This window comes from Odocoileus virginianus, chromosome 1 (assembly GCF_023699985.2).
Source record: "Odocoileus virginianus isolate 20LAN1187 ecotype Illinois chromosome 1, Ovbor_1.2, whole genome shotgun sequence".
In the NCBI taxonomy this organism is placed as follows: domain Eukaryota; kingdom Metazoa; phylum Chordata; class Mammalia; order Artiodactyla; family Cervidae; genus Odocoileus; species Odocoileus virginianus.
Genome location: NC_069674.1, coordinates 83,561,217 through 83,588,746, shown reverse-complemented (window position 1 = coordinate 83,588,746; position 27,530 = coordinate 83,561,217). Strand labels below are relative to the sequence as shown.

Sequence of the window (27,530 nt, the reverse complement as noted above, 5' to 3'; positions counted from 1 at the left end):
TTCTCTTTTCCCATGTCCTTACAATCAACATTTATCAGGTTAATTGCATCAAATATCAATGGCCCTGTCACTCTCATTCTCAGAAAATCATAACAGTTGCCCTAAAATTTGGTTCAGTGTATTCTACAATCTTATCTACTTTATCTCTTTCTTGATTTTTGCATGAGCTCTTCATCCTAACCAGACCGGTCTCATTCCTCTATTGTGAGATAATTCATCTTTGCATTCCTGAAATTATGTTCTCATTCCTCCTCCACACATCTCTACTTATTGACATATTAACCGTCCTCCAAAGATTAACCTCAGGGCCCTTCTCATCTGTGTGGTGAAACAGTTTAGGTCATAATGTTCTTCTTAGATGCTAGAAAAGTCACTCTATGTACTATTCATCATTTAACTTCCTGTCTTGCTGGGTATAATAGTCAGGATTCTCCAGAAAAAAACCTATTGGTTTTGTCTATGTCTATGTGTATCTATCTATCTAGAGAGAGAGAGGTTAGGAAGGGGGAGCATTAAGTCTTAAAAATTGGCTCACATGAGTGTGGTGGCTGGCAAGCCCAAAATCTTCAGGAAAGGATAAAAGTTAGAAACTCTAGCAAGAATTTGATATCTTGAGCCTGAAGATAGTCTAGAAGCAGAATTATTTCCTTTTTAGAGAAAAAGAGAAAATGACAAACAAATATCCCTTATGAATATTTATGTAAAACTCCTCAACAAAATACAGTAATTTCCCTATATATGAACCTAAAGCTCTGAACTTTCAAAGATGGGAACATGCATTCACATGTTGAATCACATAAGTTAGTTCACATGTCTGATGTACATTGTGATGTTCATGTATCCTCTACAAGTGTTTGTGCTTTTGTGTACAGTACTGTACAGTACTGTGTAGAGTATAGTAGTATAGAATCTTTATTTCAAGCCCAGGATGTCAGAAACAAGGATGAAAGCAGTGGTGATGTAGCTGATACTGCTAAGAAACACTGTTTCACTGTACTACTATACTTTTCAGAGTTCTGTACTGTAAGACTAAAAATGTTTTCTTTACTTTTTGTGCTTTGTTTTTTGTGTATTATTTGTGTGAAAAATATTATAAACCTATTATAGTATAGTACTATATAGCCAATTGTGTTAGTTTAGGTATCTAGGCTAATTTTGTTGGACTTAACAACAAATTGGACTTTCAAACACGCTCTTGAAATGGAACTCGTCCATATGTAGGGGATTTACCATATAGCAACCAAACTCAACAGCTTATTAAAGTGATTTGACATCTTGAACAAGTGAAATTTATTGCCAAATTGCAAGGATATGTGAACTTTCAAAAAGCAATCAATTTAATGCGTGCGTGCTTGCTAAGTCACTTCAGTTACATCCAACTCTTTGCCACCCTATAGACTGTAGTCTGCCAGGCTCCTCTGTCCATGGTTTTTCCAGGCAAGAATACTGGAGTGGGTTGCCATGCCATCCTCCAGGGGATCTTCCCAACCCAGGGATGGAACCTGCATCTCATATCTTTTCTGCACTGAAAGGCAGGGTCTTTACCACTAGCTCCCCTTGGAAAACCCCAGCCAATTTAATACACCTCATTAATAGAATGAAGAAAAATCTGTGTCTATCTCAGTTGATACAGGAAAAGCATATGACAAAATTCAATACCATTTAATGATAATAACACTCTACAAACTAAGAATAAAAGGAAACTTCTTCAACATGATAAAGACCATCTATTAAAAAACCTACAGCTAACATCATACTCAATGGAAAAAGGTGAAAACTTTCCCATTAAGATCAGGAGCAATTCTAGGATGCCTACTCTCACCACTTCTGCTCAGCACAGTTCCCAGCCAGCACACTTGGGCAAATAAAGGAAACATAAAACATCAAAATTAGAAAAAGAACTCTGTTCTTAGACAAGATCTTTTATATAGTGAATCTGAATATCTCTCTCTGTCACTCACACACACACACACAATTGTCATAGCTAATACATGTGTTCATCAACATGCAAAAATCAGTTGCTTCTTACTATTCACATTAGCCAAGATATGCAAACAACTTAAGTGTTCAGCCACCAGCAGATAAATATATAGTATAATATCAGTCAATGAAAATTTCTTGTGCAAATGTGCCATTGACATTAGAGACATTTATTTTACTTATTACAATTACTAATTCAGCTAATAAAATTATATGGGACTAAACAATAGAAAACTGGGTATATAGGCGCTACACATCTTTTTAAAAAAGTGTTTATTTGGCTCATTGAATTTTCTTTGCTCACTTTGTTTCCCAAGTACACTATGACAAGAACATAGTGTGCTTTACTTGGAAATTCACCCTTGCTGTAATCAGATATTAAGGTGTGGGCAGAAAACAGGCTTTAGCAAAGCACAGTTCTGAAAGTGCAGTTGGTGTTTTTGTTGTTGTTGAAGAGGAGAAACCACCCATGAGTTTGGTATAAATCAGCAGATCATGCACTTACCAAGGTGAGCCTAAATTGTTTTGGTTTCTTTTAATGAATTTATGAGTTTTATTATATAATTGCTAATTTCTATGAAATGCAATGATTGATAGAGTCTATTTAATTATTTACACATATGTTAAATAACTGGAGATGGTATAACATCAGTATAGCAATTATGAAGTTTTCTTGTATGAAGTTATGAACATTGGTTTCCAAAACAGGAAGAATATGCCAGTATATTTGTATCATGCCTTCCTTCTCAAGGTCTCCCCTGGAGGCCCAAATAGTAAAGAATCTGCCTACAATGTGGGAGACCTGGGTTCTATCCCTGGGTTGGAAAGATTCCGTGGAGGAGGGCATGGCAACCCACTCCAGTATTCTTGCCTGGAGAATCCGCATGGACAGAGCCATTTCTGACCCACTGGAAGCATTTCTTCATGGAGAAACTTACTATTTGAAAGTGTATTTTACAGGTTTTTACAGATGCTTAGGTAGTACAGTCCATGGTTCTCAAAGAGTCAGACACAACTGAGCAACTAACACTTTCAGGTAGTGTTTAATTGATTACTAATTCCACTCTAGAGTTTAAGTTCATGTATGTTATAATCATCTCAGTATAGATATTGAGAACACTGGAGTGGGCAGCCTTTCCCTTCTCCAGCGGATCTTCCTGACCCAGGAATCAAACTGCAGTCTCCTGCATTGCAGGCGGATTCTCTACCAACTGAGCTATCAGGGAAGCCCATAGATATTACATGGCCTAACAAATCAGATTGAGTCAAAAATATCTGTGTATTTGCAGAAAATGATAATTTAGGTTGATAATTGGAATCCTGAGACTGGGTAAGATCCTAACTGGGCTTCATTGGTGGCTCAGATGGTAAAGAATCTGCCTGCAATGCAGGAGACTAGGGTTCAGTTCCTGTGTCGGAAAGATCCCTTGGAGAAGGAAATGGTGATCCACTCAAGTATTCTTGCCTGGAGAATCCCATGGACAGAGAAGCCTGGTGGGGCTACAGCCCGTAAGGTCGCAAGAGTCGGACCCAACTTAGCAACTAAATGACCACCTAAGATCCTAAAATATCATCTAAAGGAAGAATACACTATATTTAATATAATGAGGTTTTTTTTAATATTCTAATTTTTAAAAGCTATTAATTCATATATAGTAGAAGCTCTAACTTCCTCATATTTAGTAAACGAGAGAACTCTGCTCCCTCAAACTACTGGCTAACAGAAACTATTGCATCAGGTTTTCTGTTTGTTTGTTTTTTGTTTTTTTAACAGAGAAAACTAAGCACTAGATAATTTAAAGGTTTTCATCAGTAACAAAAAATCAGTGTCAGAGGAGGAATAAAATCCAATATCCTGGGAAAACATGCCTTGTTCATGAAATCTGGCTTTTCTCCTTTTCCTTCTATCTCTAGAATTTTATTAGCTCCAAATCTAAGCCCAGAATGAAGCAAAGAAGTTATAAATTCATGTTAAATTCTGAATAGGTGAGCTAGGTAACCAGAAACTTCATTTGGTGTGTCAGGGTTGTGGGGGCACGGTGAGACTCAGCAGCAAGCTTTTCCAGAAGCCCTTAGGGATGTGAAGAATGCTTCATATCAATTAAGTGATAGAAGTTTATATTGTCATGATACACTTGTTAATATTTTACTTCAGAAGAATTAAGTTGTAAATAAGATGGCAAATTCTGAAAAAGCTGAAGAAATGCAAAAAAATTATCAGAGAAATGGGTAAGTTTTGCCTAATTTCTACAAAACATGTTCTGCAACTTCAATTATATCTTCTCCTTTTCTCAACTGTAGCAAAATGTCAATAATATTTTCCAAAAATAACAGTGCTGTTTGCATTTTGCTGGACTTTAAGATAGTCAGTGTTATAACTGTATTAATAGTAAATTTAAGAAGCGTAATTGCTACAGGATTTGATTTCACATTTACTTCAGATATTTATTCTTCCAAATTTCTTATCTCTTACCAACATGTAGAGGGAAAATACTTAAATATTTTTAATTCTTTGTGAATCCTTCATTCTATGTGGTACAGTTAATAAAAGAAAATATTGGATTCTAATTATTTTTTCAATAAGTTGGTGCCTATATGTATATTTGTATGTGTGTTATAAAATTGTCCTACATCTGTAATTCATTAACTTAGAGATGTAAAATGGAAATGATTTTAAATATTTTATTTCTATTTTTACCACAATAATTGAGTTACATTTCAGTGCATAAACTATAAAACTGTAGAGGCCTGCTTTAGATCACTAGTTATATATTCCTGAAACAAAGTTTATTAAAAGAAGATAGGGCTTACTAGATCTAGAGCTTTAAAAGTCCACATTTGAGCTGGGAGAAGGAGTTGTAGGGCTTTATAATCTTGAAGCAATAATTTTTGTCATCTATGAATTATCTCAGAGCAAACTGGCCCAATATGTTAGTAAATTATTAACTTCAGGTGGAATAAATGACTTGTCACTTATCAAAGCTGCCAGAACAGTATGTTATGAAGCTGAAGAGAGGAGTCAGGAGTTCATCCTTCTGTGACATCTTTTTTAGGAAATTTAATCTGATCCCCTCCACCCTTTTTTTAATGTTTCAGAGTCTTGTCTTGTGTGTGTGTGTGTGTGTGTGTGTGTGTGTGTTTAATGACAGATCACAGATTCATTGAAATCAGTGCACAAAAGTTTACATTCTTCATCTGGAACTCCTTGAAAGTGAGCTAAGAAATGAAATTTTCAATGGGTACAAATTTCTCAGTACACTTGTTTAATGTGTACTTAATAGAACTTCGTTCATTTAAAGCGTACAGTTTCTCTTGAGCAATTTGTTACAAAGGGTTAAAAATTCTAATTCACCACCTCATACCCATTAGGATGGTTCCTATCTAAAGATAGTAATAATAATATAAAACACAAAATAAGAAGTGTTGTTGAGGATATAGAGAAATTGGAATACTTGTGCATGGCTGATAGGAATGTGAAATGATGTAGGAAACAGTATGGTGATTCCTCAAGAAATTAAAAGAATTATCACATGATCCAGAAATTCTACTCTTGGTTGGATATCCAAAAGAATTGAAAGCAAGGACTTGGAGAGATATTTTTATACCTATATTCATAGCAGTACTGCTCACAATAGCCAAAAAGTAGAAGCAACCCAAGTGTTCACTGCGGTAAATGGATGAACAGAATGTGAGATAATACTTGCAATGGAATAGTATTCAGACTTAAAAAAGAGGAAAATTCTGACAAGTACTACAACATGGGTTAGCCTTGAAGACATTTTGTTAAGTGAGATAAACCTTTCAGAAAACAATAAAATATTGTATTATTCCACCAAAATGAAGTTCTTAAAGTAGTCAGATTCCTAGAAAAAGAAAGTACAATGGTGATTGGCAATGGCTATGGGGGAGAATTTATTTATTGGATACTGAGTTTCTTTTGGCCAAGACGAGAGTTCTGTGAGTGGTTGATGGTGATAGTAGCACAGCAGTATGATTGTACTTAATACCATTATATTTTTAAAAATAGTTGAGATGGTAAGTCCTATGTTATGTGTATTTTATCACTATAAAAAAAAATTCTACTTCAGATGTGTGTCTTTCAGTTGTTACCTAACTAATAATGTAGAGACAGCCAGTAATAAATTACTATCCCGGTGATTATACTAAAAATATTCATACTGTATATCATCATTTGATTTTAAAATTTCAGTGTTGATATAAACTTGTTACCAAGGGTAAAATTTGATACTTCAACACAGTTTTAATTAGAAAATTCTACAAATTATATTCACATTGTAATCTTTCCATTTTAAACATTTGTTTTCCAGAAAACTGCAAGAACTGCCTAATGTAAGAAAGCAAGTTGTTGGACCTATTGAAATAGTAAGTAAAATTAGTTAGAAAGTGTGTCTATGTATCAGAAAATTTTAGGGAATTGTCAGGAGAATGTAGGATAATTGTGTTTTTCTCATGCAAACATAATTTATTTTTGTGTTTGGGGGGATTTAAAAAAAATAATTTACCAAACTATTATTTCCAACAGGAAAAATGTATGTAAGTAACCCATAAATGCTGTAATAAGAGATTTAAAAAAACCCACAGTACCTGTACAAAGATTCAATTTTGCCAAAAATAATGGCAAAAGCTAAAGGTTGGTTTTTGGTGTTTGTTTTTTAACAGTATCATGCTACCATGTTTTATTCATTTTCCTCAGTTTCGCTTTGCTGATGGACTGGATATCACACTCATGATCCTTGGATTACTAGCATCACTAGTAAATGGGGCCTGTCTTCCTGTAATGTCACTGATATTAGGAGAAATGAGTGATAACCTGATAAGTGGATGTCTAGTCAAAACCAACACAAGTGAGTACAATATTTACTTTTCCATGTTGCTAGGGACTCAAAAGTATTAAGGAAAGCAGACATTAAACTCATAATACAGATTATTCTCTTGTCAAACTATGTAATATTTATTCTTCTGTGTTGCCAGGGACTGACGAACCAAAATCCATATTTGTCAGCTTTCTTCAAAGAAACAGAACCAATAGAATGTGTGTGTGTGTGTGTGTGTGTGTGTGTTATGTAGAGAGAAAGAGAGACATTTATTTTAAAGAAAGAAAAAAAAAAAAACAAGCTCACATGATTAGCGGAGTTCGTAAGTCCAAAATCTACATGTAAGGTAAGCTGGCAGACTGCAGACCCTCTGTTCCCTATTTTACTTTAAATACTAATTTATACCATCTTATTTTCCACCCAAAGTTTAATTTTTTAAATGCCCCAGTTTTGTTCAAGTGGAATAAATTCAGTTTCCATCTCTATTTCCTTCCATGTGATTATATCCTGTCTACACAGTTATTAATTTTTTTGATATGTTAATGGTAAAGTCTAAAGATGTCATTTCACTTGGTAAACAAATGGAGCTGCCAGTTCATTGAACATATGTTTGTTGACTGCCAGTTATGTCTGTCTGTCTCTTTCTCTGAATGAGTGAGTGAAGAAAGGGAAGGAAGGAGGGGAAAAAAGGGAAGGAGTGAGGACAAACTTAGCAACTTAAGGCAATCTCTTTTCGAGTACTCCTTCGGTTGCATGTGTATGTGCTAAGTCGCTTCAGTCTTAGATCTGCTGTATAAATGATTACTTTGTTAACTTTAGATAGGGTAGTCATTCGTGAAAGTGAAAGTCACTCAGTCCTGTCTGACTCCTTGGGAATGGAGTGTACAGTCCATGGAATTCTCCAGGCCAGAATACTGGAGTGGGTAGCTGTTCCCTTCTCCAGGGTATCTTCCCAACTCAGATATCAAACCCGTAGTCATGAGTATCTGACTGATACTGCTGAATTTTAATTTTGTTTTTGTTTGAGCCTTCTCCATGTTACTCAGGTTTTCATTGTGTGTTCTTTCAAATGTAATGAACACATAAAAAGGTTGAGAAATACTTAGATACATAATGGGTTTTGTTTGTATAGGGATTCCCAGGTGGCTCAGCAGTAAAGAATCCGCCTCCCAATTTAGGAGGTACAGGAGATGCAGGTTCAATTCCTGGGTCAGAAAGATCCCTTGGAGGAGGAAATGGCAACCACTCCAGTATTCTTGCCTGGAAAATCCCATGGACAGAGGAGCCTCGTGGGCTACAGTCAGTGGGGTCACAAAGAGTTGGACATGACTGAGTGACTAAGCACACATCCTATTATTGGTATAACATATTATAAAAAGAAGTGGAAATATTAAGGAGTATATCTTCAGCCTTATAACATTGGTTTTCTGAAGGATAACAGAGGAGGAATTTTTGCTCCTACAATTGAAGATATAAATAATAACTATCATTGATCAGAGGCCCATTTTTATGCTAGCACTGAACTTTTGCACATTTTACCCCTATTAATATAATCTCCAAAATGAAATTATGCCATTTTTATGTGATTATAGGTATGATTTTTAGAAACAATATGTATTCTCTTTGTTAAGTCAGTTAAATTTCCTTAAAACTTTCTACTGAGGTTTAATATTTCTATGTCAACTTTGATATTTATGATAAGCTGCTTTAAAAATGTTTCCTTTCAGTTCCAAAAATGGATAAAGGAAAAATGTGCATAAAGATCATATACATCATCATACAGGATATTATTGTGTTTATGTAAGAAATGAAGAGGATGATGTCTGTCAATTTATTACAAATGTTTATTATGATCAGAGAAGGAAATGGCAACCCACTCCAGTATTCCTGCCAGGAGAATCCCATGGACAGAGGAGTCTGGTGGGCTACAGTCCATGGGGTTGCAAAGAGTAAGGATACGACTGAGTGGCTAACACACGCACACATATTATGGCCATTTAAGAAAGAAAATTATGATAGTTGATATCAACCTCTGTTTTGTGCTGTTGGTGAAATTACAACCTTGGTATACTAATTAGGGTATGATGTAAGTTTTTTTAGAATATATATAGAAATTTTACATGGAAACAGGTGAACCAAGGATTATTTAAATACTATTTTATGATGCTGCCATTCTTGTACCCAACAAATTTCAATGAGCTTCTTTTTTTTTCTTTTTTTTTTTTTATTAGTTGGAGGCTAATTACTTCACAGTATTGTAGTGGTTTTTGTCATACATTGACATGAGCTTCTTTTAAATTTTTTCCATGACTACTACAACTTTCATTCGTATTCTTTATTTGCTGGGGTATTTCAAATGCATGAATTCTAAATGCATAATCTCAACAGGAAAGGAAATTCTGTTACTATTACTTACATGCCTGTTACCCGAAATCAGAGATATCCTAAAGAATTCTTTCCAGGTATGAGCTCCCTGGTTAATGTGTCCTTGTAATTTTTCATGTTGCATGTGTACTTCTTGTGACCAGAGATAATAATTTCAAATTTTAGGTGGAAGAATAGAAAATAAAGATGATCATTAGTTATTGTGTTAAGTCCATTTTCTTGATAAGGCATTATGTTTTGTTTGGAGGACTATATATAAAACACATCATGGCCAATTATAAATTGATTAATATCCTTTATAATTTAAAAAACTTTTTTACAGCAAATTATCGGAACTGTACTCAGTCTCAAGAGAAGGTGAATGAAGATATGATTATGTGAGTACTAATGAAATGTTAATATCATATTCATTGCATGCTGCTTTATATGGAAAAAAACTGAAATGTCTGATTATTAATATTACATATATGTAAGTAAAGTAAACATGTCCTCTTCTTTCATTAGATATATAAACATAGTTACATGTTAATTTTCCTCCTACTTGAAAGGTGTATAGCTTCATATGCTTTCAGTTTTGACGAAAGTGTCATAATAGAAATGTTGTTTTGGGATTTGCATTTTTATATCAGCTTTGTTTCCTGGAACTGAAGGTACATATCCTAGAGGTTTAGTGACTAATTTTTCCTTTTTTTCAAGTTATTTTTCTTACAAAACTTATAGAAAAAGTGCCACCTCAGTAAACTTTAAAAGACAAAAATATGCGTGCAACAAATAGTTAAAAAAAAAAAGAATAGTAAAGTTTTAGTAAACTTTTATTCAGATGAATTTTGGAAACGAACTATTCAGACTATCATCAGTTCAGTTCAGTTCTGTCGCTCAGTCATGTCTGACTCTTTGCAACCCAATGAACCGCAGCACGCCAGGCCTCCTTGTCCATCACCAACTCCTGGAGTTTACCCAAACTCATGTCCATTGAGTCGGTGATGCCATCCAGCCATCTCATCCTCTGTTGTCCCCTTCTCCTGCCCTCAGTCTTTCCCAGAATCAGGATCTTTTCAAATGAGTCAGCTCTTCGCATCAGGTGGCCAAAGTATTGGAGTTTCAGCTTCAACATCAGTCCTTCCAACAAACACCCAGGACTGATTTCCTTTAGAATGGACTGATTGGATCTCCTTGCAGTCCAAGGGACTCTCTAGAGTCTTCTCCAGCACCACAGTTCAAAAGCATCAATTCTTCGGCACTCAGCTTTCTTTATAGGCCAACTCTCACATCCATACATGACCACTGGAAAAACCAATAGCCTTGACTAGATGGACCTTTGTTGGCAAAGTAATGTCTGCTTTTTAATATCCTCTCTAGGTTGGTCATAACTTTCCTTCCAAGGACTAAGCATCTTTCAATTTCATGGCTGCAATCATCATCTGCAGTGATTGTGGAGCCCCAAAAAATGAAGTCAGCCACTGTTTCCCCATGTATTTGCCATGAAGTGATGGGACCAGATGCCATGATCTTAGTTTTCTGAATGTTGAGCTTTAAGCCGACTTTTTCACTCTCCTCGTTCACTTTCATCAAGAGGCTCTTTAATTCTTCTTCACTTTCTGCCATAAGGGTGGTGTCATCCACATATCTGAGGTTATTGATATTTCTCCCAGCAATCTTGATTCCACCTTGTGCTTCATCCAGCCCAGCATTTCTCATGATGTACTCTGCATATAAATTAAATAAGCAGGATGACAATATACAGCCTTGAGGTACTCCTTTCTCAATTTGGAACCAGTCTGTTGTTCCATGTCCAGTTCTAACTGTTGCTTCCTGACCTGAATTCAGATTTCTCAGGAGGCAGGTCAGGTGGTCTGGTATTCCCATCTCTTTCAGAATTTTCCACAGTTTATTGTGATCCACACAGTCAAAGGCTTTGGCATAGTCAATAAAGCAGAAATAGATGTTTTTCTGGAACTCTCTTGTTTTTTTGATGATTCAGTGGATGTTCGCAATTTGATCTCTGGTTCCTCTGCCTTTTCTAAAACCAGCTTGAACATCTGAAAGTTCTTGGTTCACGTATTGCTGAAGCCTGGCTTGGAGAATTTTGAGCATTACTTTACTAGCGTGTGAGATGAGTGCAATTGTGTGGTAGTTTGAGTTTTCTTTGGGATTGCCTTTCTTTGGGGTTGGAATGAAAACTACCTCTTCCAGTCCTGTGGCCACTGCTGAGTTTTCCAGATTTGCTGGCATATTGAGTGCAGCACTTTCACAGTATCGTCTTTCAGGATTTGAAATAGCTCAACTGGAATTCCATCACCTCCACCAGCTTTGTTCATAGTGATGCTTCCTAAGGCCCACTTGGCTTCACATTCCACTATGTCTGGCTCTAGGTGAGTGATCATACCATCGTGATTGTCTGGGTTGTGAAGATGTTTTTTGTACAGTTCTTCTGTGTATTCTTGCCACCTCTTAATATCTTCTGCTTCTGTTAGGTCCATACCATTTCTATCCTTTACTGAGCCCATCTTTGCATGAAATATTCCCTTGGTATCTCAAATTTTCTTGAAGAGATCTCTAGTCTCAGACTATTTATAGTAAAATTGTATTCAGACTAAAAATTGTAAATTCTAAAATAGATAATTTATAAGCACATTTTGGTTTTGTAGCCTTGTGTCTTAAGCAATATGCATTCCTCTGTCGCATATGTTGTTTGTTAGAGAAATGCAACCTTACTGGGTATAGTCACTGGATTTCTGTAGTGTCTCACTAAAACTATGTCTTATCAGACCTAAAGTGAAAGTGAAAGTGTTAATTGCTCAGTCGTGTTGGACTCTTTGCAACCCCTGACTGTAGCTTACCAGGCTCCACTGTCCACAGGATTCTCCACACAAGAATACCGAAATGTGTTGCCATTCCCTTCTCCAGGGGATCTTCCTGACCCAGAGATCGAGCCTGGGTCTCCTACATTGCAGGCAGATTCTTTACCATCTGAGCTACCAGGGAAGCCCGTATCAGACCTAGGGGATCTCTTATTCTTTTTCCCCAGAAGTGAAGCCTCCATGTTACACAACCCTAAGACATTGCAATGGCACTGTCTAGGCCATAATTCTTGATTTTCCACTCTGTTAGCACAGCCTCATGTGACTGTGACTTCATAATCTTCAATTAATTAAAATTAAATAAAATTTAAAAATCAGTTCCTCATCCTCAGTCACATGCCAAGTGCTCACAAGTCATGTAAAGCTGGCTGCCATATTGTACAGCATCAGTATGGGACATTTTCTTCATCACAGAACATTCAGTTGGGCTGTGCTATTCTGCAACTAAATATGAATAGTACTGCCTCAAGTTTTGCTTTGCTGCAGTCTCAGCTTTCTTTGAGGGAAAGTTTCCAATTTTTTCCGCAGTTTTTTCATAAAATTTATTTGTGTTGGATCTTTTGAAAATTCCTAATTAGGATCCAGGAACTTCCTTCTACTGAACACTAGTCTTACAGTATTAGAACAGGGCTCTGATGTTATAATCATGAAGTATGAGTTTCTTACAAAAAAAGTCTGGAACTTTTAAAACTGGGGACATCTATTTAAAAAACAGATAATAAAAGGGTTAGAGTAAAATATGTCTATGTAGTCTATGCACAGTTATTAAGAGATTACAAAATTTATGAGGAAATATTCCTAACATTTATAATGTAGTATTTGTTATGCTATTATTTCTCAAACTAGTGTATTGTTTTAGAAATATTTGAGGTATGTAATGAATAATGGTTCCACAGTCAAACTGATTTAGAAAACACTATATACGACACCCTTGTTGGACACTTCGGACAGATAAGCATAATTAAGGCTCAGTTTAACCCAAGTTTTTCAAACCTCTTTAACTATGGAAACTAAACATCCTGCTGAGCTAATGTTTTGATGAACAGCTATCTGGGAAACAGTTTTTTATAGAACTCTTTTGGTAGGGATAAGGTTGTGCCTCTTACCTCTCTAATAATCAGGAACTAAAGAATTTTATTCTACCTCAGTCATTTTACAATCACTCATAACTTTATGTAATTTTAATGTTTTGATGTTGTCTTTGCCTTTGTCTTACTAATTAGACAATTATTCTGAAAATAAGATTCCTCCTTTGCAATCAGCTCCCGTTTCCACCCTTAGCCCCAAGCAAATACTTCTCTGCTATCTTTAAAGATTTGCATAATTTAGACATTGCATGTGCTTACAGACATACAGTATATAGGATTTCCCACCTAGCTTCTTTTATTAAATGTAATGTTTTTGAGGTTCATCCATATTATAATGTGTATTAGTAGTTTATTTCTTTGCATTGATTAGTAGTAATCCACTGCAAGGATATATCACATTTTGTTTGTCTGTTCACCAGATGATGGACTTTAGGACTGTTTCCGTTTTTTGGGTTTTTGGGTTTTTTTTTGCAATTTAAAAATAATGTTTCTATGAACATTGATATGTAAGTTTCTGTGTGGACATATGTTTTTATTTCTCTTGGGTAGATACCTAGGAGTGGAATTGCTGGTCATATGGTAAGTTTACATTTAACTTTTTAAGAAACTGCCAAACTGTTTTCCAAAGTGTATACACCATTTTACTTTCCCACCAACAATGTGTGTTTCAGTTTCTCCACATCTTCACCAACACATGTTATTGTCTTTTTTATTATAGCTATTTTGTAGGTATGAAGTGGTATGGTATTGTGATTTTAATTTGCATTTCCCTAGTGACTAATAATGAGCATTTTTTTTCATTTACTTTTTAAGCATTCATGTATTTCTTTGGTAAAATATATATTCAAATATTTTGCCTATGTTGTTGTATTTGTCTTAAATATTGAATTGTAAGAGTTCTTTATAAATTCTAGATATGAGTTCTTTGTCAGATATATGACTGGCATAAATTTTCTCCTAGTGTGTGGCTCATCTCATTTTCTTAAAGATTCCTTTTGAGGCAGCAAAATTTTAAATTTTGATTAGGTACAGTTTATCAAGTTTTTTGTTTATGAATTTCCCTTTTGGATTTAGGAATTCTTTGCATAAGATCATGAAAATTCTCTTCTATATTTCTTCTAGAAATTTCAACAGTTTAGCTCATCCTTAGGTTTTTGATCCATGTTGAGTTTATTTTTGTGACTATTGTGAGGTAAGGGTCTAACTTCTTTTTTGCATGTGGCTATTCATTTGTCCCAAGACTGTTTCTTAAAAAAAACCATTTTTCCACATTGAATTGCCTTGGCACTTTTGCTGAAAACCAAATGCCCACAAATGTAAGGGCTTCTGTTCTCTCATTTTTGTTGCATTTATTGACATGGTTATCCTTATGCTACTGTTGGGCTTCTCTTGTGGCTCAGACAGTAAAGAATCCACCTGCAGTGCAGAAGACCTGGGTTCGATCCCTGGGCTGGGGAGATACCCTGGAGGAAGTCATGGCAGCCCACTCCAGTATTCTTGCCTGGAGAATTCCATGGACAGAGGAGCCTAGCAGGCTGCAGTCCATGGGGTCACAAAGAGTTGGACACGACCTAACGACTAAGTACAGCACATGTTGGTATCACACTGCCTTGAATACTGTAGATTTACAGTTTAAATAAATAAATTTTTAAAAATCAGGTGATGAAAATCCTCCAACTTTGTTCTTCTCTTTAGACATCTCATCTCTACATATATTTATACATCTATTTGGGGATTACCTTTCAAAATCTGCAAAATAGCCTGCTGAGATTTTTGACACAGGGGTTGATTGAATCTATAGATGAGCTCATCATCTAATCAACACTGAGTCCTCCAATCCATTTATTCAGATCTTTAATTTTTCCCAACAATGTTTTATAGTTTTCAGTGTACAAGTCTTCCATTTCTTCTTTGCATTTGGTTTTCTTAACCCATTTCCTCTTTTGATATTGCAAACATTTTCCCCACAACATTATAAAAAGTTCAGTAAGATTTCTATTAAACCTATAGCATTTTGTGGTGTCCTTGAGCAGTCCCTTCTATTAGAAAACAGTCAATTCTCATTATTGTAATAATTATCTTCTATTAAAGTCATCATGAACACTGAAATACCTATACTAAACCATTACTTCTAGGTTTCTGTGAACCTCCAGTCACAACATTTGCATTAATCAATTAATATTGAACTCATGGTCAACAGCACTGTAACTCATGTCTGAATGACACTTGCCTTTCACATGTATTTTCATGTGCCATAGGGCACTTCACAGCTTCCTGCACTTAGGAACACTAGACAGGACTTCAACTTGCCTCTTGAGAGTTATTTTAAACAGTGAAATCATCAACAAAAAACACAAAAATGAGAACAATTTGCCACTACCTAGATCACAAAAATGACATTGAAGGACAGGGAAGCCTGGTGTGCAGCAGTGCATGGAGTTGCAAAGAGTCAGGCATAACTTAGTAACTGAACAACTACAACAAAAAAAACCAATGAGAGCTAAAACAGAAAAGCAGAATGTTGCCTTGTTCAGCCTCAACTGGGAACATCTATCTATGTTGGGTGACTCAAAATTTTGGCCACTCTGCATATGTCCATAAATAACAATGAAAACAGCAATAACTGATTTTTGGATTACAAGTAAATTTTATTGAACTGGTACATTTGCCAACAGAGAATCTGGGGATAATGAGACTCAAGTGTACATTTCTTTGTGCTTTTCTTTGTACTTTACTATCCTGGCTTTCCACTTACCTCACTGGCCACTTCTCAAGCTTTCTTTACTGGTTCTTTGTCTTCTTCTTAAACTCTACTGTGTTTGGAGAGTACTTGAGCTCAGTCCTTGGTCTTATTCTCTTTTTTTATTGATATCTACACTTTATTCTCTGTCTCTGTGGATGATCTCAGACAGTAGTTTAATTGCCACCTCTCACCTGTTGACACAGATTTTCATCTCCAGCCAATACCCCTCTCATTTTCAACTTGTTACTTGATATCCACTTTGATGTTTAATAGGCATGTCAGACTTATGTCTAAATCCAAACACTTGCTATCTCCTGCAAATCTGTTCCTCTGTCAGCTGCCCACATCTGTAAATGGCACCCCGATTCACTCAGTTGCTCAAGACAAGATCTAAGCAGTTATGCTTGCTTTCTTCCCTTCCTGCTTTCCTCACATCCAGTACATTAGCAATTCTTGTTTGTTGTTGTATTTCCAGAATATAACTAGAATCTGTCTACCTCTCTGCAATCAGCTTCCACCATCTGCATCCAGGCCTCCATCTTTCTTACTCCATCTTACTTACTTTCTTACTTACCTTGCAATTGCCTCCTATCTAAACTATCTTTTTTTTTTTCTTTTGTTGTTGCCTTCATCCATTCTCCAGAGAGGATCCAGAGTAATCTTTAAAAGGTGAATAGATAAAGACATTGTATGTTTAAATGGTCTTCTGTTCTCTTGGAATAAAACTTGTGCAGTGCACCATGGCTAAGAGCCCTATGACATGCCAAATTCTCCAGCCTCATAATTTCATACCACTTTGGATTTCTTTTGTTCTGGGAATATGGTAAGCTCTTTCCTGCCTCTGAATGTATTACTTGCTCTTCTCTGTTCCTGCAATTCTCTTCTTGCTTTTTTATGGCTAATTCCATTTCTTCTTTTGAATCCCAGCCATTATATCATTTCCTCAAAGGAAGTTTTCTTAATCATTCTTTTTATCTTCACTAACTCTCCTGACTCACCTTTTTGTTAGTCGCTAAGTCCTGTCCAACTCTTTTGGGACTCCATGGACTGTAGTGTGCCAGGCTCCTCTGTCCTTGGGATGTCCCAGGCACGAATATTGGAGTGGGTTGCCATTTCCTTCTTCAGGGATCTTCCTGACCCAGGGATTGAACCTGCATCTCCTGATATATATATAAATATATATATATATATAGCCATCGATCCATCAGTGGCACTTAGGTTGTTTTCATATCTTGGCTATTGTAAATAATACTGTGATGAATGTAGAGGAGCATATGTCTTTTCAAATTATTGGTTTTATATTCTTCAGATAAATACCCAGAGTGAAATATTTGGATCATATGATAGTTCTATTCTTAATTTTTTGAGGAATCTCCATACTGTTTTCCATAGTGGCTTCACCAATTTAAATTCTCAGCAACAGGGCACAAGGATTCTCTTTACTCCACATCCTTGCCAACACTTGTTATTTCCTGTCTTTGTGATAATAGCCATTTTAACAGATGTGAAGTGATATCTCACTGTGGTTTTGATTTGCATCTCCCTGATGATAAGTGATACTAAGCATATTTTCATGTGTCTCTTGGCCATCTGTATGCTTTCTTTGGAAAAATGTCTCTCCCGATCCTCAGCCCATTTTTTATTTGGATTGTCTGTTTTTTCCTTGTTGATTTTCATTAATTTTTATATATCTTGGATCCCAGCTATTATATCATTTCCTCAAAGGAAATTTTCTTAATCATTCTTTTTATCTTCACTAACTCTCCTGACTCACCTTTTCATTAGTTGCTAAGTCTTGTCCAACTCTTTTGGGATTCCATGGACTGTAGTCTGCCAGGCTCCTCTGTCCTTGGGATTTCCCAGGCAAGAATATTGGAGTGGGTTGCTGTCTCCTTCTCCAGGAATCTTCCCAACCCAGGGATTGAACCTGCATCTCCTGATATATATATATAATATTAGGTATATGACTTGTAAATATCTTCTCCCATTCAGTAGGTTGTCTTTCTATTTTGTTGATAATTTCCTTTGTTGTGCAAAACTTTTTGGTTTGATATCATCCCATTTGTTTATTTGAAAGCTTGTCTGATTCTAAGAACTGATCTATTTCTTCTAGATTGTCCAACTTGTTGGCAAATAACTGTTCATCATATTCTCTTACAATCCTTTATATTTCTTTGGTATCTGTTGTAATGTCTCCTAATCTATGTGGATTAGGATGTGTAATGTCTCCTAATACTAATCTATGCTAATAATATAAGAGAGATATATTCTGAATGTCATACAAGGGTAACCTAGATTCCTCTATCAGCATACTCAGTCTTTCTGATGGTGGTTTATTTTTAATCATGTGCTTTAGCATAAACTCTCTTAATCAAATATGACAAATTTCACTTTTTGGTAACAAAGGAAAAAAAGGTGTGCTTCAGTCTCACTAAAATTTCCAATAATCTTTTTTTCAGGTTAACCTTGTATTATGTTGGAATAGGAGTTACTGCCTTGATTTTTGGCTACATACAGATTTCGTTTTGGGTTATGACTGCAGCACGACAGACCAAGAGAATTCGAAACCAGTTTTTTCATTCAATTTTGGCTCAGGACATCAGCTGGTTTGACAGCTGTGACATCGGTGAACTTAATACTCGCATGACTGAGTAAGAGAATGGATGTGCAGTTTATCAACTTTGTTCTTATACGTGATGTGTAAATGACTTAATTTCATGTATTTTCTTGTTTCAGTGACATCAACAAAATCAATGATGGTATTGGAGACAAGATTGCTGTGTTGTTTCAAAACATGTCTACTTTTTCTGTTGGCCTGGCAATTGGTTTGGTGAAGGGCTGGAAACTCACACTGGTGACTCTGTCCACATCTCCTCTTATAATTGCTTCAGCAGCCATATTCTCCAGGGTAGGTAAGATGGCTAATGCAGTGTTGACTGAGAGCAAGAATGTGAAGATATTTTACTGAGATTATATAAAAAGAAGGCAGTTCTATTTATTTATGTGTCCCCAAATAAGAAAGAATATTATATGCCACAAATACTTTTGATTTCATTCATCATTAACCACCTTTCTATCTTCAAGTAATTTGACTGCAATGAAGTCTTGTTTTAATATCTTACTAACATCTGAAAATATTCCTTTTATTTATAACCTAATGCAGTTTCAAATACTAGCATGGATAAAGTTTTATGCCACTATACATTGAATGCTGGGAAAATCTTGTGTATTCTAAATTCCCAGATAAATGTATTTCTATTAATTTCACCAGAACAGAATGGAGAAATCCTAAAACAGTAAACATTTAAGCTGTTATATGACTATTTTATGTCAACCATTCCAAATTTATATTTTATAAGGTTCTGAATTACCATTTAAAATGTCTGCTAATGTATATGTTTATACATCATGTATATGTTTCAATTTTTTAAAACAAATTATGTATTTATACAAGTTCTATTTTATCACTGTTATAGTGTGAATATTAATCTTTTTACAAGATATTAATCTATTTACAGCCTGGTTTTTAAATCAGTGCCCTTTGTAAAGGGCAAAATATATATACCCCTGCACCAATATATCCTTAATATTTCTCTCCGTGTTAAGTTTTTGGCAATACTACCAATGTGTATACCCATCTCCTAGATTGGAGGCACAGTGTACTCTTGAAAGATGGAGTTTTGTTTTGTTTTGGGCTTTTTTGAGTTTAAAATTTTTCAAAGCTAATTGTTTTTTATGGAAGTCAAAACCATAAAATTCACTGAGTTTCTTTGTTAGCTATATACAAATTCAACCAAACAAGAACTTTCAGCAATAAAAAATATTCTGTGATTAAAAATCCCTTCACAATAGATTTGGGTGTTTAGACCACAGATCTTTATTTAGTGAGTTCTAGTGTTGACCTTGTAACCCTTGTCAAAATCTTCATCCCCAGCTTACTAGAAATGAGGACCCCTCACTAGGAAAATTACCCATGTTACTAAAATCAGAGCTTTAACTTCCCAAGAAGTGAAGTGGACAATGAGTTTAAAAAGAACAGCAGTGGGGAAAACTAAAGTCTGCTCTTGTTATTAACTGGTTGCAATAGGAAGAAAAGTCAAAATAATCTAAATGACTGAAGAAGCCAGGCTGGATGGTTTCTAGCATCTTTTAATTCAATTTAATTCAACAAGTGTTTATTGAATACTGGATATGTATTGGGTTGGCCAAAAAGTTTGTTTGGGTTTTTCAATAAGATGTTACAGAAAAGCCCAAATGAATTTTTTGGCCAACCCATTACAAGGTTTTTTGCTATGTTCAGCTTCCCCTTCAGTGATACATTATAGAAATAGCTATCTTTATTAGTGAGTTTGGTAAATAATGAGGATTACTCAGTTTATAATACCTTCTGCTTTAGCAAACATCTGAACATGTCTTACATAAAATTAGTTCCAATTATGTGGAGCGTATTTTGAAAGTGGATTGATTTGTTATGTGAGTAAACCACAGTTACAGACTCATAACCCTAAGGACAATTTCCCTGCTTCCTTTCATTGAACTCTTATGCTAATTACTAAATTAAATCCTTCACTTATTAAAGGAATAGTAAGTGAAATGAATAATAGAGAAAAAGGCACAAGCTGATTAAATATTTTGAGAAATCAAGTAAACTTGACTAATATCACCAAGAAATAGTCTCTCTCTCTCTCTCTCATTCCACTTCTTGCTACAACTCTCTAACTCACGCTTGGGAAGTCTTTCTTTTTTCTTTATACATAGTAAGAAATCAAATCAAGTCAAATCAGGCAAACTAATTTTCAAAACATACTTAAGAAGAACCATGTCCCTAATATCCTTCTCCAAATCAAATTTTTCCAAACTGTATTGAGATAGATACTCATTTTCTAAGCTTTTAAAAATATAGAGAAAAAACAGTGAAGCTCCATTAGAAGGAAAAACAGAGATTTAAACTCTAGGTTATATTAAGCTAAGCTTATTCACTGCTGTGAGATTCTAAAACATCAGTATCTGTCATCTTTGATTTCCTCATTCACAAACTGACTGGGTTAGAATGTTATAAGTATCTTTTCAATAGTAAAATTTTGTCATTCTAGATTCTACCTGAATTAAAATCTCTGCACATTGTTAGTATCTCAGGTTATTCTTTTTTTTCTGATGATCAATCACACTTTATGTTTTATTGGGGTATAATTTACAATATTGTGTTAGTTGAAGGTGTACAACAAAGTGAATCTGTTATTCATATACATATATCCATTCTTTTTTAGTGTCTCTTCCTATATAGGCCATTAGAGTGTCGAGTAGAGTTCCCTGTGCTATACAGTAGATCCTTATTACTTATCTATTATATATATATATACGTTTGTATGTGTCAAACTCAGTCTTCTAATTTGTCCCCTTACCCTTACCCAGGGTAGCCAAAAATGTATCTTTTACATCTGTAACTCTATTTCTGTTTTGTAGATAAGTTCATTTGTAGTCTTCTTGTATCACATGTGAGTGATATCATATGGTATTTGTCTACCCTAAGTTATCCTTAGGTTAACTATGGTCTTTGTTTATTGTAGATAGTTATTTCATTATCCAATAAGGAATTAAATGCCTATTCCAAAGCTGGCGCTGTAGCAGAAGAAGTCTTGTCATCAATCCGAACAGTCATAGCCTTTGGGGCCCAGGAGAAAGAAATTCAAAGGTCTGTTTCTTTAACTATGTTAGTATACACTTGCTATGATTTTCCCCCGAGGCTATTTCCACCAGGAGTCAGTGGTCCAGCTGTGATGGCATCACATCTCTGTCTGACGTCACAGCTGCAACTTTTTTTTTTGATGGTTGTTATTTTGTTTTGTTAAATAAGATTAATAACTTTATTATTTGTGTAAAAGTGTTGCACCCATATTATAAAAATTCAAGCCATTGGAGAAATATACAGAAGAAAAATAACTCACCTTGTTTCACCCTCTTCAGAAAAACATAATTAGTATTTAGTGACTATCCTTCCAGGCATCTTTTCACATATATACGCAGACATCTGAAGAGGGAGGGGAGCGAAGAGATCAATGGAAATTATTCTAAGTGCGAGGCTGCTCTTCATCTTATTCGTAACAAAAATAATTAACTTTTACCTGAAGAAAATTAAACGGAAGTGGAATTTGAAGAAATTGTCAAAATTTAGACAGCAAATCTCTTCCCAGAAATAATCCTCATCCCCAAGTTATTCCTCTAAAGTGAAGAAGAAAATTATGGACTCATCTCACAGATAGAATCTTTGTTTTTCAGCAACTTGTTTCACTTTATCAAGGTTGGAGCAGGAAATGGCAATCCACTCCAGTATTCTTGGCTGGAGAATTCCATAGACAGAAGAGCCTTATGGGCTATAGTCCATGGGGTTGCAAAGAGTCAGACACAACTGAGCGACTATCACTCAAGCCTATTATATTTTGTTGTTTCTTTTAAAGGTATACGCAGAATCTAAAAGATGCAAAGGATGTTGGTATAAAAAAAGCTATTGCTTCAAAACTCTCTCTTGGAGCTGTATACTTCTTTATGAATGGAACCTATGGACTTGCTTTTTGGTATGGAACCTCCTTGATTCTTAGTGAAGAACCTGATTATACCATCGGAACTGTTCTTGCTGTAAGTCTTATTTGAGAACAAAGGTAACTGGCTTAGATAATCTTTTCTTACCTAGAGTTTATTAAAAATTTCTCTTTGAATGATAGTGAATATTTAAAGATGAGTGTTTTTATAAACAAATATTTGTTTCCTTTAAATGATTTGTATACACCTTTATAGTTGTCCATTGTCAGGATTTACTCATCCAGTGTGATTTAGTGTCTTCTAGAGCATGATGCTTTTGAAAGAATCATAATTGAATTCTCCACTGGGAGTTAGAGCCATCTTAATCCAGGAGTCAAAAAGACCAATCTCTTGTGAGACTGTTTTCTTTCCATCTTGCTGAGATAAGAGGGCGCCCTGCATTCACCTTGTTAAATGTCTTCTTCTGGAAATATTGTGTAGATTGGACTCTCCTACTCTTCCTCTGTACTTTCAGCTCATAGTAATGTTTAAAACAAACTATACACCATGACCAAGTGGGCTTTATCCCAGGAATGCAAGGATTCTTTAATATCCACAAATCAATCAATGTAATACACCACATTAACAAATTGAATGATAAAAAACATATGATTATCTCAATAGATGCAGAAAAAGCCTTTGACAAAATTCAACATCCATTTATGATTAAAACTCTCCAGAAAGCAGGAATAGAAGGAACATACCTCAACATAATAAAAGCTATATATGACAAACCCACAGCAAGCATCACCTCAATAGTGAAAAACTGAAAGCATTTCCCCTGAAATCAGGAACAAGACAAGGGTGCCCACTCTCACCACTACTATTCAACATAGTTTTGGAAGTTTTGGCCACAGCAATCAGGGCAGAAAAAGAAGTAAAAGGAATCCAGATAGGAAAAGAAGTGAAACTCTCTCTGTTTGCAGATGACATGATCCTCTACATAGAAAACCCTAAAGACTCTACCAGAAAATTACTAGAGCTAATCAACGAATACAGTAAAGTTGCAGGATATAAAATTAACACACAGAAATCTCTTTCATTCCTATATACTAACAATGAGAAAACAGAAAGAGAAATTAAGGAAACAATACCATTCACCATTGCAACAAAAAGAATAAAATACTTAGGAGTATATCTACCTAAAGAAACAAAAGACCTATACATAGAAAACTACAAAACACTGATGAAAGAAATCAAAGAGGACACAAACAGATGAAGAAATATACCGTGTTCATGGATTGGAAGAATCAATATTGTCAAAATGGCTATACTACCCAAAGCAATCTATAGATTTAATGCAATCCCTATCAAACTACCAACGGTATTTTTCACAGAACTAGAACAAATAATTTCACAATTTGTATGGAAATACAAAAAACCTCGAATAGCCAAAGTAATCTTGAGAAAGAAGAATGGAACTGGAGGAATCAACCTGCCTGACTTCAGACTATACTACAAAGCCACAGTCATCAAGACAGTATGGTACTGGCACAAAGACAGAAATATAGATCAATGGAACAGAATAGAAAGCCCAGAGATAAATCCACGAACCTATGGACACCTTATCTTCGACAAAGGAGGCAAGGATATACAATGGAAAAAAGACAACCTCTTTAACAAGTGGTGCTGGGAAAACTGGTCAACCACCTGTAAAAGAATGAAACTAGAACACTTTCTAACACCATACACAAAATAAACTCAAAATGGATTAAAGATCTAAATGTAAGACCAGAAACTATAAAACTCCTAGAGGAGAACATAGGCAAAACACTCTCCAACATAAATCACAGCAGGATCCTCTATGACCCACATCCCAGAATTTAGAAACAAAAGCAAAAATAAACAAATGGGACCTAATGAAACTTAAAAGCTTTTGCACAACAAAGGAAACTATAAGCACAGTGAAAAGACAGCCCTCAGATTGGGAGAAAATAATAGCAAACGAAGCAACAGACAAAGGATTAATCTCAAAAATATACAAGCAACTCCTCCAGCTCAACTCCAGAAAAATAAATGACCCAATCAAAAAATGGGCCAAAGAACTAAACAGACATTTCTCCAAGGAAGACATACAGATGGCAAAAAAAAAAAAAAAAAAAAAACACATGAAAAAATGCTCAACACCACTCATTATCAGAGAAATGCAAATCAAAACCACAATGAGGTACCATTACACGCCAGTCAGGATGGCTGCTATCCATAAGTCTACAAGCAATAAATGCTGGAGAGGGTGTGGAGAAAAGGGAACCCTCTTACACTGTTGGTGGGAATGCAAATTAGTACAGCCACTATGGAAAATAGTGTGGAGATTTCTTAAAAAGCTGGAAATAGAACTGCCATATGACCCAGCAATCCCACTTTTGGGCATACACACCGAGGAAACCAGATTTGAAAGAGACACGTGCACCCCAATGTTCATGGCAGCACTGTTTATAATAGCCAGGACATGGAAGCAACCTAGATGCCCATCAGCAGACAAATGGATGAGGAAGCTGTGGTACATATACACCATGGAATATTACTCAGCCATTAAAAAGAATTCATTTGAATCAGTTCTAATGAAATGGGTGAAACTGGAGCCCATTATACAGAGCGAAGTAAGCCGGAAAGATAAAGACCATTACAGTATATTAACACATACATATGGAATTTAGAAAGATGGTAACGATAACCCTATATGCAAAACAGAAAAAGAGACTCAGATGTATAGAACAGACTTGTGGACTCTGTGGGAGAAGGCGAGGGTGGGATGTTTCAAGAGAACAGCATCGAAACATGTATATTATCTAGGGTGAAACAGATCACCAGTCCAGGTTGGGTGCATGAGACAAGTGCTTGGGCCTGGTGCACTGGGAAGACCCAGAGGGATCGGGTGGAGAGGGAGGTGGGAGGGGGGACCGGGATGGGGAATACATGTAAATCCATGGCTAATTCATTTCAATGTATGACAAAAACCACTGCAATGTTGTAAAGTAATTAGCCTCCAACTAATAAAAATAAATGGAAAAAAAAAAAAACTATATACAGCTATGTTCAACATCACAACTTAGAGTTTTTTAAATTCTTAACAGTTATACATTAAATTATAATTTTTTCACTTATGCTCCCAAGTTTCAATAATAAACATATCAGTTCAGGGTTGAGTCATTTGTCTTGATGAACTAAATGGATCCTACCGATATACTTTAGTTCTCATTTGGCCTTCCCATTCTATGTAGATTTCTTTTCTGTCAACTAAAGTCATCTTTTAAAGTTTAGACTTTTACTTTTAAGCCTTTAAGATATACATTAATTTCTGGTAAACAAAACTTGAGTTTGAGAAATTTTTAGCACCTTTTTCCTCCTCAATTTATGTGTGACTCTAGGTGTATAACTAACTTGCTAAGCTTTAGCTTCCTCATCTATAAGACCGGGAAACTAGGACTTAGCTTGTGAGATTCTTTGCTTATTTGTCTTTTGACAGAGATGTGTCTGTCTGAAAATGGACAACTGTCCACTAATACAAGTAATCAGAAAAGTTGGGGAAGAATAGTACAGCATCTCTAAGACAATGAAATCTATAAAATCCTTCCCTTTAAAGTTAAGAAGTTAACCAGCATGCAGGAGAGTATAGCTTACCTCCTCACCTATCCAGGTTCATGTATGGCTAGCAGTCCTCAGTAAGCAGATTTTCCTGCTCAGCTTCCGCACAGGTAATAACAAGATGATTACGGGACAATTAGAAATTGTTCAACATTAAGAAAAGGCCGACTGCACTTGGATTAACCAATATTTCCTTTCTGTTTGACACATATCTTCCAATCTTTCCTATCTAATTTCTCTAAAATCCCTCTGAATCTCAACCAAGTATACACTTCATTCTGTTGTCCCTCTGATATAACTGTGAAGGATAAATATTATTTTTTGTTTCTGTAGGTTTTTTTTAGTGTAATCCATAGTAGTTATTGTATTGGAGCAGCAGCCCCTAACTTTGAAACGTTCACTATAGCCAGAGGAGCCGCCTTTAATATTTTCCACATTATTGATAAGGTAAGACTCCCAATTGCTTTGAAAGATAACTATCATTATTGCAAGAAGGAAACCAAAGAACAGGCACACTCATTTCACTAAAATGAAAAGATGGACAAAATCCATGTTGACCAATTGGCTATGGAAAGAGGAATTGTTTCAACTCTTCTATAAGGAGACTGTGTTTTATCAAAACCTTCATATGCAACTCAATGCACTTCTAAAGTAGAAAGGAAAATATTGTAAAAGAAAACACATCTTTAAACTACTTTTAGAATATAGTGTCAGCTTAGTTTCTCTAAGATTTATAATGCCCTCTTTGTTTTTCCAAGAAACCTACTATAGATAACTTTTCAACAACAGGCTATAAATTGGAATGCATAGAAGGAACTGTGGAATTTAAAAATGTTTCTTTCAGTTATCCATCAAGACCATCTATCAAGGTAAGTAAAATTTAATTACAGAAATGTACCATTTTCTAATATTACTTTCCACTGGCTCGATTACTTCTTACAAAATTGTTTAGGATTAGTCTGACCAAGATTTGGCTGCTTTGTTTAGAGATTTGAGGGGAGAGATGGAGATAGAGACACATAGAGAAAGAGGAGAAGGAAAGAAGGAACGATAGATCACAAATGCACAGATAACTTTGGAAAAACTACTTGCATTTTGCAGCCTCTTCTCCATATTCAACTGACTAACGTATTTTCACCTCCCTGGAATTCCTTCCCTCTGAATTTGAGAGCACAGAAAAAATTTTTTGAATTGATGGTGCCACCTATTGGTGGTCCCTGGATATTTTCCCACTCAGCATAGACAATTGTGTATAAGTCGTGTCTTTCCCTTTTCCCTTCTCTAAGGCCTTTACTATACCAGCTTTTGTGCCTCAGTTTCTGTCTCTTACTTTTACACAAGCACACACTCACACACACACCCGACTCAGCATAAAGTGCTTCCTTCTCCTTTTATCATTCAGTCTTGGACAAGTTCTAGTAAAAATATGTCTGTTCTGTTGTTTTCATCCTTTCATCGTAGTAGTTATTTATCTAAA

General features: G+C 35.4%; 1 protein-coding gene across 1 annotated transcript in view; it reads left to right on the top strand.

Annotated features, from left to right (window-relative positions):
- Nucleotides 1–4,156: 4,156 nt before the first annotated feature.
- The window catches only part of ABCB5 (ATP binding cassette subfamily B member 5), a 117,044-nt gene continuing 93,670 nt past the window's right edge, over nt 4,157–27,530 (top strand). Inside the window, exons 1-10 of the mRNA XM_070473281.1 lie at nt 4,157–4,209; nt 6,309–6,363; nt 6,695–6,845; nt 9,523–9,577; nt 18,352–18,543; nt 18,629–18,800; nt 21,460–21,584; nt 22,348–22,525; nt 26,387–26,500; nt 26,812–26,922. Of these exons, the coding sequence (XP_070329382.1) occupies nt 4,157–4,209; nt 6,309–6,363; nt 6,695–6,845; nt 9,523–9,577; nt 18,352–18,543; nt 18,629–18,800; nt 21,460–21,584; nt 22,348–22,525; nt 26,387–26,500; nt 26,812–26,922 (1,206 nt within the window). The remainder of the gene's footprint in view (nt 4,210–6,308; nt 6,364–6,694; nt 6,846–9,522; nt 9,578–18,351; nt 18,544–18,628; nt 18,801–21,459; nt 21,585–22,347; nt 22,526–26,386; nt 26,501–26,811; nt 26,923–27,530) is intronic.